Source organism: Mastigoproctus giganteus, chromosome 2 (genome assembly GCF_048544385.1).
Source record: "Mastigoproctus giganteus isolate SK-2022 chromosome 2, ASM4854438v1, whole genome shotgun sequence".
In the NCBI taxonomy this organism is placed as follows: Eukaryota; Metazoa; Arthropoda; class Arachnida; order Uropygi; family Thelyphonidae; genus Mastigoproctus; species Mastigoproctus giganteus.
The window spans coordinates 116,300,054-116,315,664 of NC_143576.1; the positions used below are offsets into that span (position 1 = coordinate 116,300,054).

The 15,611-nt window shown below is 37.3% G+C and overlaps 1 protein-coding gene across 1 annotated transcript in view; it reads right to left on the reverse strand.

The window, feature by feature from the left end:
* LOC150089514 (N(G),N(G)-dimethylarginine dimethylaminohydrolase 1-like) overlaps positions 1-15,611 on the reverse strand; it is a 113,594-nt gene that overhangs the window by 32,702 nt on the left and 65,281 nt on the right. The window contains exon 3 of the mRNA XM_090368632.1: positions 6,503-6,696. Within this exon, the coding sequence (XP_090224758.1) occupies positions 6,503-6,696 (194 nt within the window). The remainder of the gene's footprint in view (positions 1-6,502; positions 6,697-15,611) is intronic.

Here is a 15,611-nt window from a genome sequence, read left to right on the forward strand (position 1 = left end):
GATAGTAAGGAATGTAGACAGTAGGCATACTGTCACATGTAAGACGACCAGTTGCCAAGTTGGACCCAAACCATGCAAAGTCTATGGTGGGGGGAACTTGAAATCCATGGTAAGTCACTGTAATAACGCAGTTTTTTCACACAGAAGTTTGGGCACGATCAGCTGCCCTATAAGAACACACACACAGAGGGCACCTTCCCCAGTCAAGTGCCACCCGCAAATAATCAGTGCCTCTCTGCATCCCTATTGTCATCCACATGGTGACCAGTGCAGTCTGGCAAACAAAGGATACAGATGCAAACATTAATATCTGGCTAAATACCCAGTATGATTTTAAAAGTTTCTCACCTAAGGAGTTCGCTGTCATTTATTTTTCTCTGGGTATACTTTCCCTGAAATAAATAACACTTTATACACATTTTTGATCACAGAAATCAGGAGCTCAAAATGATGTGACCGAACACAACAGCAGCCATACTGGCAACCACCTTACCAAACAGTATGTGACTTTTCATTTGCAATCAAAGCTGTTTTACACGTTAAAGTTAGGCATGCTTGATATTGAACTTCACTATTCTGGCATGTTTCCCGTCAAATTTTTGCAGGCACTGCAAAATGAACCAAATGTGCCAAATAATTAGTAAAATTTTGACACTGCTAACAGTGATCACTTTTAATGTAGCTGACAAGTGCAGTGGGCCGCAAAAATTTGCCACAAAATGCAGAAGTAATATGTACATAAGTAAACCAGCTTGACTCCTGCATTTTATGGCAAATTAAGGTTACTTCTTATTGTGAATTTTTTGCAATGGCTGACAAGGTGATCTTGTACAGAGGACAAAAGCTAAACGCCAGTTATCCTCTTATGCTGTTGGTAAATATTTGACAATTCAACTTGCCGTTACTGTCAAGCATAACGGGCTTCAAAAATTTGCAGCTGGAACATGCGTGGAGGGAAAATCAGCTCCAATAGCAAGAATAAATTGACACATTTAGTAAATAAAAAGAAATTTCATTTTATGGAAGCATATCAGCCGATAAAATTATACAAAAAAATTATTGTTAGTCAGTCAAACACAATTTGATCAGCAGGTGGGCATTGCAACAATAGAGAATCTCTCCAAATAAGCAAGTAACAAGAAACTTAACTTGTCAACATCACTTATTTAATGCAACAGGAGAACGAGTTCCAATGACAAAAAGTTCAGTTCCATTTGGAAATTTGCTGAATATAGTGATGCCTTTAGTAAATAAAATAAAATCATTTTTGTAATCAGTATACCAGCTTATAAAATTATACAAAAAAAAAACCTGCTTTTCAGTCAGCTGTGGTTTGATTGACAGGTGGGTGTTGCAACAACACAGACAGAAAAAAAATGTTAAAAGCTACATATCCTCTTTGTTGCGTTTATAACATTTCACCTTATGTTGGCAATGTCAAAAAAAAAAAAAAAAAAAAAAAATTAACAATGCATTAATATGCCTGGAGGGAAAATCAGCTCTGATAATAAGAATGAAGTGTACCAGACATTCATATGTAAAACAGTTCCAACTGAAAATAAAAAGTCACATACTATTTGGAAATCATTTAACAAACCTCTATATGTAAACAAATGTTAAAAGCAACATATCCTCTTATACCATGGAAAAAATTGATATCACTTTAGGAAGGATGTAGATTTGCTTGAGCGTGTACAGAGAAGGGCAACAAGATTGGTGAGGGGAATAAAGGGATCCTCTTACCAAGAGAGGCTTAAGTTCTGCAAATTGCAGTGGCTGGAGACTAGGCACCTGCGCAGTGATCTGATTGAGGTGTATAAGGAATTGAATGGGTTGAGCACGCTGAATTCTGATGGGATCCTTCCACTTGTTCAGATTACGAACCTAAGGGGGCATAAATTCAAATTAAGAAAAGACAGATGTAGAATAGATGTGCGGAAATTTGCCTTTAGCCAGCGGGTGGTTAATTGCTGGAACAAACTTCCATCTGTCGTGGAAGTTGATAGGTTAAATTAATTTAAGGAGGAACTGGACAGGCATTTGGAGGGAATGGTGTGATTTTTTTTTTTTTTTGGTTTGGTTTTTTTTTGGTTTTTTTTTTAGGAGCATTAGCAACTAAGGCCATATTGCTCCGGGATATGCGGCGGTCATTCCCTGACCTTTCCGCATCCTCCGTATTTGGTGGTGACGGGCTCGAACCCCGGTCTAATCAAGAAGCGTGTGCTACGCACTGCTGCTCCTTTCCACCTGGCTACAGAGGCGCCCCCCCCCCCTTTTTTTTTTTTTGGCTGATGCTGCATAAACTCATACACTTGCTTTCTTGCATCACATGCCACTACTACTACTTTGTCATTGCCAAAGTGGGCTGCCAAAAAAATTACATGAAACGCAGCTGTAACACGTAGGAAAATATGGTCATAGCAGACATGGTGGGAGAATACTAGTGAATCCCAACGAACCTCTGAACTTGACAACACATTTGGCAGCATCATTTATTCAATGTGGCAAGAGAATGAGTTCGGACAGCAGATAAACTAGTTTCAGAAATTTACATAAAATTTGAATAAAAAGAAATGTGATTTATGGAATCAGCATACCAGTCTATAAAATTAAATGAAAATTGCCAGGGCAATGAAACATTAGCATCTCTCTCTCTCTCTCTCTCTCTCTCTCTAACGAGCAAATAACAAAAAACTAACTTGCTGAAGCATTTAGCAGCATTTTACCATTTCAAGATGGTGTATCAAAATACTTCTGGGGAAGGGGCTAGAGTGCATCCCACCCTCCCCAAAGCACGGTAAATTTAGTTTGGATCAGGGCACGCGACCACCCATAAATGGTTATAAAAACAAAAGAAAGTTTAATATAAGAAAGATATTTATTATTTGAAGGCAGATTAGTTTTACGGCTTGTCGAGCACATTTGGTAGTAAAAGCCATAAGTGTAACAGCAACAAAGTTCTCGTTAGAAACTTTTAAATAGTTACTTTTTTTTTTAATAATAACAATAAATTAATTAGTCAATGCCAGAGGATAAGTGATCTACTTACTAATTTTAGTTTCTCTTTTTTTTTTTACTGCAATCAATAACTTTTGTATTCTTCTAGAACATCTCTGAATATAATCGACTTTTCAAAAATATTGTATACCCAATTAAAGATATCAGTAATTATTTATAAATAAAGGAAAATGAATTGCTTTGATTTTAAACTCAAATTACATTTCAAAATTAAACTCAAAGCAACAAGTTTGAGTTTAATTCTGAATTAAAATTTAATTTGATTATTAGTGCCACACTTTCAGCAACAAAGACCTAAATATGAAAGCATAATTTCTAAGTGGACTTTCCCTTTCAACAAATGATACTGAAGACCAAGACTAGGCTGAAAGTTTTAAGAAAGTTAAGTTTTCTTCAGTAGATGGTGGTGGCGTGGTTCTCCATCTGGTGAACAACACTTAAAACTATTACTTAACAATTAAATAAACGGAAACCTAAAAATCTGCATCTTAATTAAAGAACACTGCAATTTAAGGGGCTTGAAAAAACTGTATTAACAGATGTTTGCAAAAACTCATGTTTATACAGAATCAGCAAAAAAAATGGAAAAACCCCATCAACTGTCCAACCTCTCTAATAATTTATCTGGTACTTCCTTCTTAAATTTATTTAAACTATCCATTTTCACATCTGTACATCCTTCCCAGAACCACCCTCCCTTTATTTAAATTATATCCCCTCCCATGTTTGTCTGAGCAACCAGAAGGATGTCATCAGCATTTAACTAGCTCATTCAAAGCCTTAAATGCCTTAATAAGATCTCCTTGCAAGTACCTAGTCTCCAGACACTGGCAATTTGCAGAACTGAAGCTTTTCTTGATAAAAGTATCCTTTTGTTCCTCTCACTTAATTTCATTGCCCTTCTCTGAACCCATTCCAACAGATCAACATCTTTCCTAAAATGAAGCTTCCAGACCAGTATGCAATATGGTACTCAAGATGTGGCCTAACCACTGCCTTATACAACAGGATAATTACCTCCTTATCGCTGCTGGCAAAATTCTGTCAATCACTGACAAAACCCCACAAGCTGCCCTGGCAGCCTTTCTACATTGTTCAGAGAACTTCATGTCTGACCAGGTTTTTTTTCATTATCTACTACCCTCAGTTTGGCACCATACAGTTGGTGTGTTATTCTAGGTTATATAGTTCACCTGCATATGAAGTGCCCAAGTTTCTGATTTGAGTAGGGAATTAAGTGGTAATTTGGTTTTCACCAGACTAAACAGAAATGTTATTAGGCAGGGAACATACACATCCCAATAAATTCATATTGCGATTCACATGTAAATTCATCTCATAAATTTACAAATTCTTGGAGAGGAGGTTGAAAAAAAGACTTGCTGAAGCACTTATAACCTGATAACAAAGAGTCTAATGCATTATAAGGAGGGGACACATACAGACATATTACAATTTTATAAACAACCAATGTCTGAAGAGTAAGCTAAAAAAAAAAGTAGTTTTGCAACATTTTCTATGGTTAAAAAAAAACCTAGAGACCATTAAGTGGTTAATGACAAATAAAAAAAAGCATATAACATAATAGCAGACTCTCGATTTACCGGGACACTTCAAGACTCCAAATTTAAAAAAAAAAAAAAAAAAAAAAAAAATCAACCAAAAATCATAAAATTAAAGTAATAACTAGAATAGATATAAACAGATGTTTTGCAAGTAGTAAATAAGCAACAAGCAGGGCATTATAAAGTCATCACTGGGAGATTATTATCTTGCAACCCCCACTGTCTTCACACCCAATGCTCAAAAGAAAAAAAAAAAAGAGAAGAAATGTTTAGTTTGTTTGAGTGCGTCGCTTCGATAGTTCTGTTTCGTCGCACTGCAAAGAAAAAAAAATTTAGTTTCGTTATTTGTCAGGGATAACGAAAATTTTTTTTTTTTTTGTTTAGAAATCACGAAAATGATGAGTAACCACAAAAGAGTTGCGTTTTCAATTAAACAAAAACTTTAAATCATTCAAAAGTTTGAAAACGGTGCATCCATTAAATCTCTAATGAATCATTATAATGTTGGTGACCAAACCATATGTGACATCGAAAAAAATAAAGGGAAGCATCGTATTGGACATGCGAGTAGTGCATAGTAAGTGTTTTATCTATCGCCATATTTTTTACATAGGTTGCTGAACATTTTTGGATATACTCTGCTGTAGTAAGTCCCCCGACTTATGTAACTTCAAACTTAGGTTAATTTTTTTCACTCAATTTTTTTTTTTTTTTTTAGGATTGTAAAATTTAAAACAGAATAATAATAATAAGCAATCAATAAAGACAATCACAGCATGCACAAATTGCACACGCGGGATATGGAGTCACAAGCTAAAAAATAGGAATGAAGAAAAGATTTTTAAAATTTATTTAGGTTTTTTTTTTTTTTTTTTGTAGCTGAATATTTCAGTGAAGGGGAACACACATTTCACCATAACGTAAAATCCCACAGAATTCCAGCTACTGGTATTATCGCAAATGTAATACGATCGAGTTTACTACCCATTTATAATGAATTGCAGTAACAGAAAAACACAATAACCAGAAATGGGCAAATTATTTTTATTGTTTAATGGTAGTGACCTCCAGAAGGTGTTTTAGTAAAATGTGAGCTCGTGTGGGGCAATAATAGTGAGTTTTCGCCTTAACCCTGTGAAATTCTTTACATAAAATTTCATTTTAACCATTATCATAGTGCCAACTAAGAGAATAAGTGACAGCAGTACTAGTAAATCTATCAAAAAAAAAAAAAAAAAGCGATCGATTCGGATCAGAAAATTAAAATAAGGATGTTTGAAAATGGTCAAACATGAACAAGTATCGTACGGAATTTAGATTTGTCAGTGTAAACGGTGAACACAATAATAAGGAAAAGGTAAAAGACAGAATATGAGAAGTAATGAAGGGATCGGGCACCAATGAAGTCAACTATAATAACGAAGGCTACGAAATACATATCAGTTCTTACTGTACAAGTTCTTCCTTTAATGTTTTCTTTTCATATGTGCTACTCCAACAACTTCACCGCTGTCCCCAGATAAAGTTTTTAATTGAACTAATTAAAAATATATAACCATTTTCCTTCATTCTTCTGAGGATATTATGTGGTTTTTGTAATTTTGGCATATCACGGATATAGGAGCAATATTTTATTAGTCATTCCCTAGTTACGTAAAACTCAACTTACATAAGAAGTCCTGGAACATATGTCGGGGACTTACTGTATTTTTGGATTAAGCGGGAAATCGATTTTCCGAGATTTTTATTTTACCATCTATCCTGGAAAATCAAGAGTCTACTGTACTTACTTTTAATCATTTTAAAACTTCTGCAGTTTGCAAAAAAGTTTAATAAACAAATAAATTAAATGTATTAGCTAATGACTGGGAACAGAAGTACAAGTCATTTCTAAAATTATAAATGATTTTATAGCCTGCCTTAATTATACTTTGAGCCTCTGCTCCATCACTGACACAAATAATATCTGGTCCTGCCATTGATACTACAGACTTCAAGTGAAATTTCCCTGGAACTTTTACTGGGGTGACAGGATATTCTGGGAAGGCAGCAGCAACAGCCTGTGCTCCAGCATCATTAGTCCAAGTAGATAATCCAACAAAAAATTCTTTGCCTTAAAACAAACATTAAATAACATAACTAAGATAATACATACACACATAAATGTCTTGGAATGAAAGTTAATTAGTAAAACAAAATTAATAATTTAATGAAGAATAAAGTTTTTTGAAAAAGGGCTAAATTATTTACAATATGTCTCAACAAAGTAAGTTGTACTTCTTTTATTATTTTTGTTTTTTGAAAGAACTACACTTATACTTCCATAATTCTTAGCAACGGATTGGTTAGCCACAATCAATAGTCACAGGAAAGTACAAAGGTTATAGCTTTAAGAAAAAAAACAGCAGAAAATTATGTACCAGGTACATAATGAGTTGCTGCCGCTCTACTCTGAGACTAAGAGTGTCACAGCGGCAGCCGTTAAAAATGTCTTTACTGCAGGAACTCATTAAAACTGGTATAGTAAAATAAAACATTATGAAACTGGTACAGTAAAATAAATAAAAAATATTGCTGCATTATTTTTATTGAAAAAATAATTTCAATACAATGAATGGAATTTTTATTGTACTAGTGTACAATGAAATAACTTGTACAAAATACATTATAATATCACTAAAATTATTAGTCTATGGTAACTCTGAAATAAGATATATAATTTTGACACTCAAATGATTTTAATTCCCCAGTGAATACTCCATCGATTGTCATTCCACTAGGTGTAGTATTTACTAAAGTATTTGACATAATATCTAAATTGAAGATATTTTTCATAAATTTACAAAACTTCTTTCCAGCCTCAGAATTTGATTCTAGATTGAAATCACCAGCGAGAACTATAGGTATACGATCCAGTGGCTCTTCCAATAATTTTGCACCTTCAATGGAATACGGCATCAAATTCTTGTTCATGAATTTCTGAATTATATCTAACGACATCCCTGGAGTGATGTATATGCCAACGATGAAAATAGATTCACTATTGAATTTGCACAAAGATCCACAAATGTCTCCAATTTCATCTGATACCACTGTTGCATTGCTGCTATTATGATGTACAAAGATATGTGGTGTACTGATGACAGTTTAACCTTCACGTTGATATATCGCAACACCACCACTATGAACATCTGACCTTTTAAGTTGAGTCTAACATTGGAATGGTTTAAGTAATATATGTTCATCATTATACAACCACGTTTCACTTAATATCAATATTTTGGATTGCTGTAAGATCGTTTCAATATCTCAAACATGGGCCCGTAAACTGTACGTTCATTAATGATATAGATATACCACTTTGTATGAAAGCTTGCAGTTCATCCTGTAGAGATGGTAGCTTATTATTTTTCAAGCGATCTCATTCAGCATGAAGTTATATATTAATAGTTGCTTTTCCCTGGTGAAATGTGAAATTGTCGTGGGGATTTGTAATATATAAACCTTGCAATGAGGTTTATATATCTTTGAGATAACACCACATATACAAGTTGCTGTTGATGATCTCTCTCATAATTATATACAACTTTGTCGAAAGTCCCTCCTTAAGATTTATGTATAGTCAAAGCACAAACTAAAGGAAATTGTGTACGTCTACATGTTAATTTCCTATTGTTCTTGAATGGAATTGTAATTGATCGTTTTATAATAGGTACAGATTGACTAGGTAAATGTTTATCTTTTACATGTTGTTTATAATGAGATTGAAGGCTATGTCTTTTTTTGACTCAGGAATTTTCATCCATACTCGTTTCGTCTTCCTGAAATTCGAAATATATTAAAGTACTGATTGCACCGTTTACCAATCCATCGATCACATCTATATTTGTAGTAACACATCTATATTGGTCCTTGAGGTTGTCACCGACATTCTCTCAGATATGCCAGAAAAGCTGTACTTGCAACCTGGGAGTCTAAAACGCTGATGGAACTGATATTCAGGTGACATTCAAGTCAAGTGGACCTAATTTCAGCGAAGTCTGGTCAGTCTTGACAACCAAATCCTCTGCTTGCACCTTCAACGATGGTGGGACTGTTAGTAATCCTGGGTATACCCTCCATGCACAAGCACATGGTGGGTGACCACCAAGGTGTGAACCAACGTAAGCAGGGGTCGAGATGTGGTGTCCACACCACACCACATAGAGGAATGCCGCCCCTTTGTGTTACCAGGCAAAAACTAGGTGGTAGATGATGCTCATCAACAGGTGCAATACCACCACTTTGCTTATTGGAGGCTTGAAGTGGTGGAACCTATGTTTAGTCTCTAGACCTAAGTTCTGGTCAACCCTTCCCCATCTCTTCCATAATGCAGTATGACTGATGACTTTTGAGGTTATGATGAACATCATAGCGAGATCCAATCTTCCTTACATTTCGAGGGTGCAGCTCTAAAACAGTGTTCGCAACATGGCCGCAGTTAGTACACCGGACCAAACCTATTGGTAACTATTTAGGAGGCTATAGAATCACGTAGTGTATAATCTTGCTACCTCCACTCTGCCAGATAATGACTGGAGGATCTGTATGTGGGGGGGGAGCATTGTTGAGGCCACAATGTCAAGGATCAGGGTATATTCTTACCATGTGTACGACATATCCAAAAATTTCATTACATCACACAGCACGTCCCACCCACATTTTCTTACTATTGAATACACCACGAATTGTCAAACTAAAAAAGTAAGCTTATCTGCGAAAAGATCTAAACCTCCCAAACACTTCCTAGTTCATTTCACAAATATACGTGGCCTCAATTCTAATCTCAACGATGTCCATTTCCACTTGCAGTCTGCCAAACTACTTGTACTTTTTCTAACAGAATCTCAGTTATCGGTTGACTTAACTACTGCTCATCTCAGTTGCCAAAACTATTCGCTGTCAAAGGTGGTTCTTGTGCATATGTCTGTTCTGTATTCCCTGTCAGAGGCTTGGTAATTTGAAATCTCCTCTTTTTGATCTTCTCTGGCTTAAAATCTCTCTAAATCATTGTCAAATTCATCTGTTGTCTCTACCTTCTCCCAACTTCACTAATCACTTGGAGCTCTTTGATTTCCTCTCTTTGCAACTTGACTTTCTCCAGTCCAACTTTCCTAGTAGCGAGGTAATTTTCCTTGGTGATTTTAATGTTCACAACTCCAGCTAGCTTCCGTTTTCTAGTCACATCGACCCAGCTGGTTGAGATGCTGAGGCTTTTGCAATTACTAATGACCTTGCACAGATTGTTCATTTACCTACAAGAATAGAGGACAATCCTAACCATACAGCCAACATGCTTGATCTTTTTCTCACAAATAACCATTCTAAGTACATAGTCGAAGTGAGTGGTCCTTTTGGCACCTCAGATCACAACTTGGTGATTATCTCCTCCAATGGAGCCTTTATCTCATGGCTATTCTCAACCTCATGTTGTTTGGCATTACAAGAATGAAAAATGGGATGACCTGCAAGATTTCCTTTCTTCTTTTCCTCGGTCGGATTACTGTTTAAAAACTTCTGATGCCAACGTTTGCTTAGATCATGTCGGTGAAATTATTCTTGTAGGAACGGGAATCCTTTATTCCACACTCCTCTTTAAAATCTCGTCCTTTATCTAAACCTTGGTTTTCCAATAAACATGCTAAGGCAAGAGAAGAATGTTGCTTATCGTAATTGGCTTGTTTCCAATTCTTCAGTTTCATTTTTTGCCTACACCAAAGCTTGCAACAATTGTAAAGCACTTATTAATCAGTCCAAACTAGATTTTGAAAAGGCTAAGAGTAGAAAAGTTGCTTCTTGTCCTAATGGTAGTCGAGCATTCTCGTCTCTTGCCAAAGCTATTGTCTGCAACTTCTGCACATCTCTGCTCCCACATCTGTCAAAATCAGATGGTTCTTTTGTCACTTCAGCCAAGGAAAAAGCTGACCTGATAGAATCCCATTTTTCTTCCAACTCATGTATTAATGATCTTGGTAAAACACCTCCCACCATTCCCAACATGATCCATTCAATGCCGCCTGTTGTCTTCAGTCAAAAGGATGTCAGAAGGATTTTGATGATTCTTGATGCGAAGAAAGTTCCGGGTCCCGATGGTATTTCTCCACTTGTTCTCAAAACCTGTGCTCCTGAACTGACTCCTATTCTTTGCCACTTTTTTCACTTTCTTATTCCAAAGGTGTTTTTCCTTCTGCTTGGAAATTTGCTCAATATCCAGCCAGTTCCTAAAAAGTGTGACAAATCCCTCCCATCCAATTATTGTCCCATTGCAATTACTTCTACTCTTTCTAAAGTAATGCAGAAATCAATTAACCATCAACTCTTAAACTAACTAAAAACCTTCCGTCTGATCCACGACCAGTATGGATTCTGTCAGCGTCAATCCACTGGTGATATTCTGGTTTACGTTACCCATTTATGGACAAATTCAATGGAAAAGTTCGATAAACAAGCAGTTGCTCTTGACATCTCAAAGGCTTTTGATCATGTTTGGAATAAGGGTCTTATAAACAAGCTTCCATCTTATGGTTTGCCAATTGTTTTTTGTAATTGGTTTTCCAGTTTTCTCTCGGATCGCTCACTGAGAATGATAGTAGATGGCTCTCTGTCTTTAACTTCTCCCCTAATGCTGGTGTCCCCCAAGTTTCAGTTCTTTCCCCCACTCTAACTCTTATATATTAATGACCTTCTTGGAAATCCTATCCATAGTTTTGCTGATGATAGCACATTGTATTCCACCTTCCATTTTGAGAAACCTTACTCTGCTAAATCAGCTTCAACTTCTCGAATATCCGCTACCAATTCCTTAAATGCTGATCTCCAGGTAATTCTCCAGTGGGACAAAGACAACTTAGTTGATTTCAATCCTTCGAAAACAGTCTTGTTTTATATCTCGCAAAAAAGGATTCTTCTGCTCCTATGCTTATCTTTGGTGACACTCCGATTTCTAGGCAAAATGATATATCTCTTTTGGAGATTACCCTCACTTCTAATCTCTCTTGACACAAGCACATTGCAAATATTGGTTTCTCTGCATCTAAAAAACTTGGTTTTTTCTTTCGCTGTTGGTGTTACTTTTCTTCCAAACAGCTGATCACTCTGTACAAATCGCAAATCTGCCCTACCATGGAATATTGTTCCCACATCTGGGGTAGTGCTCCCAAAACCTCTTTCAGGCTTCTAGATTCCATTCAGAAGAGGGCAGTTAGGTTAATTAATGACTCCTCTCTAACAGAGTCTCTCCCCTCGCTGTCTCGTAGACGTACTGTTTCTGCTGCATGCCTTTTCTACAGATACATCCATGGGCACTGTTCTTCTGAATTGGCTTCTATAATTCCCGCTCTCTCTTTCAAAACACTCCAAACACGTGCCGACACCAACCAACACATTTACTGTCCAACTTCAAACTCACAGAACCAACTTTTCATCTTCTTCATTTATTTACTCAACTGCCGTTTTCCAGAACAACCTTCCTTCATACGTATTTCCTGAAAATTGCAGCCTACAGAAGTTCAAGTCTAATGTAAACAAATATCTTTTTTTTTTTTTTTTTTTTTTTTTTTTATGTAAACCCCAAATGTGAGAGGTATTAGAACCTATAGTACTTAGTATCGTGCTTGGGTTGGAGGTTGAGAAGACGAAAGAAGATATTTGTTGACATTGGACTTGAACTTCTGTAGACTCTAATTTTCAGGAAATACATAAGAAGGAAGGTTGTTCCAGAAAATGGCAGTTGAATGAATAAACGAGGAAGATGAAAAGTTGGTTCTGTGAGTTTCAAGTTGGACAGTAAATGGATGTTGGGGGGTGGTAGCATATGTCCGGACTTTTTTTTAGAGAGAGAGAGCGGGAATTATAGAAGCCAATTCAGAAGAACAGTGCCCTTGGAAGTATCTGTAGAAGAGGCATGCAGCAGAAACAGTACTCCACTCTCCACTCGCTGTCTATGAGACAGCGAGTGGAGAGACTGTTAGAGATGAATCATTAATTAAATTAACTGCCTCTCTTCTGAATGGAATCAAGAAGCCTGAGAAGAAAGGTTTTGGTTTTGGTTTGGTTTTTAATGGCGCATTGGCAGCTAGGGTCATAATGCGCCAAGTCAAATTTAAAATGCTATTAAACATTTTGGTAGCCAAGGCTAACGCGTCAAACAATTAATTATTATGTTAAAAAGGTATAAAAGTAAAAGCATAAAACTTAGATCTTTGTACAAAAAATAGTAAATTGTAAAAAGTTAAAAACGTCAGACATATTGTGTCTGTCACCTATAATCTGACTGAGTGTAAATGGCTCAGTCAAATTATTAAAAGCGGTAAAATACAAGTGTCGTGCTTCTATAAAAACAGGACATTCTATTAAAATATGACGGACGGTTAAAATAACATTGCACATCTCGCACATAGGTGGGTCATCCGCCCTCAGCAAGTAGGAATGGGTTAGATGACTATGACCTGTGCGGAGCCGAGCAAGAACAACTTCCTCTCTTCCAGAACAACCTTCTACAGAAGGTTGTTCTGGAAGAGAGGAAGAGGTCCAGTCTGCGCAGACCCTGTGCAGACTGGACTGCCATTGCATAATTACAGGCTTGATGTGATGTAATTTATTTGTGGCCTGTCCATGCCAAGAATCTTGCCATTGGGGAGGTAATTTAGAACGTATTATTTGCCTGTAGTCTGTATAGGGGACTGACAGGCAATGATTATCCAGGGAAATGGCTGATTTGGCAGCGGCATCAGCCGATTCATTTCCCCGGATCCCAATGTGGCTTGGGATCCAGCAAAAGCGAATATCGAATTCTAATTTCTTGAGAGAAAAAAGAATCTGCCGGATCCTGGACAGGATTGGATGAGGGTTAAAACTCACCGATACCAGAGCCTGTAACACACTCGATGAATCGCAATAAATCATATACCTCTGGTAGTCGCGATTTTTAATGTGATCTAGGGCTGTTTGTATTGCATGCAACTCTGCAGTATAAATGCTAGTTTCTTGTGGGATCTTATAGGATAATGTTTTGTGAGGGAACACAACAGCAGATCCCACATGACATTCTAACTTTGAGCCATCTGTATAGATTGGCAGAAAGTCAGAATACTGCTGTCTATGTGATGCAAAGAGTTGCTGGTAGACAGATGGCGGTGTAGTAGCCTTCTCCCAGATCTTAAGGGAGAAGTCCCAAGTTGGAAAATAAGCATGCCAGGGTGGAAAGAATTGCCTTGGTGACTGGGCAACGTTGTCTACCATCAAGTTCAGCTCATTCAGCAGCCCTTGAATGCGAATACCAAAAGGTTTGTTGGCAGTCCGACGGGTGTTGTAGAGGTTTTCCCAGCGCAGCTCAAAAACGGATGGCCACGTGGGATGATCGGGCAGGGATTTTAATTTGAAGGCGTACTGTAAGGACAACTGCTTACATCGAAGAGACAGATGGTTTATTTGCTTCAACGTAAAGGCTTTGGACAGGAGATGATGTGAAATGCTCCAGTGGCTGTCCGGATGGCTTGATGGTGGATTGGATCTAACCACCGAAGTGCACTATCTCTAGCAGAACCATAAACCTGAGACCCATAGTCGAGTTTGGAACGGACAAGTACTCGGTAAAAACGAAGAAGGGTAGAACGATCTGCGCCCCATGAAGTTGACGAAAGGGCACGAAGGATGTTAAGCCCTTTGACACATCTTGTCCTCAGCTGACGAATATGTTGTAAAAATGTCAGCTTTTTGTCGAAAATAAGTCCAAGGAATTTGAATTCTGCTAAACTGGGATGTTATTTTGCCCAAGCCTTAATTCTGGGTCAAGATGAAGATTACGTTTGCAACAGAAGTGTACACAAACAGTCTTCTATGATGAAAATCTGAACCCATTAGCCAAAGACCAAGCTGTAAGATGGTCAATGGTTTTCTGCAGTTGCCTTTCAATGACCCTCATATTGCATGAATGACAAAATATAGCAAAGTCATCAACATAGAGGGCATTGTTTACAGTGGGTGGAAGTTGTTCTGCGATAGTTTATTTTGATTGCGAAAAGCGTGACACTTAGAACGGATCCTTGTGGGACTCCCTCTTCCTGAGAGAAAACTCGAGAGAGGGTGGATCCTAAACGGACTTGAAATTGGCAATTCGAAAGAAAGTTTTTAATAAAAACAGGAAGGTTACCTCTAAGACCAAAGTTATAGAGGTCTTTTAAAATCCCAAATCGCCAGGCTGTGTCGTACGCTTTTTCAATATCAAACAAAACTGCTACCAAATGCTCGGATTTAATAAAAGCATCACGAATGGACGTTTCCAATCGGATTAAATGATCCAGAGTGGATCGATTTCATCGGAAGCCGCACTGTGTCCTGGAAAGCAGACCATTTGTTTCTAAATACCATACGAGGCGTGCATTAACCATTCTTTCCAGGACTTTGCACAAACAGCTTGTCAGAGCAATAGGACGATAGTTACTTGGATTACTAGGGTCTTTTCCTGGTTTTGGGAAAGCAAGGATGATAGCCCTTTGCCAGGAATCCGGAAATTGTTTGTGAATAAAAATTCTGTTAAACAGAATTAAAAGGTGATCCTTAGATTGTGGTGAGAGGTGTTTTAGCATTTCGTAGTGGATGTCATCGGGCCCCACAGCACTTGCATGCGTGAGAGCGAGTGCTGCATTTAACTCTTCCTGTAAAAAGGGCTTGTTATACGATTCAAGCCCTTTTGAAGAGAGGTTCGGTGGGTTTTTCTCAATTTTCTTTTTCAGGGCCAAAAACTCGGCGGGAAAAGATGTTATTGCAGAGATTTTTGTAGAGATTTTTGCAAATGCTTCCCCTAAAGTATTTGCAACTGCAGTTCGATCTGCAATTGGACATCCGTTGTGCTTGAGGATCACTGAAGGGCATGGTGAATATTTTCCCTTCATTTTCCGGATCTTATCCCAGACTACTTTTGAGCTAGCAGCCTGAGTTATGGAAGATGTAAAACGAATCCAAGATTTCCTTTGGCTCTGACATCGTACA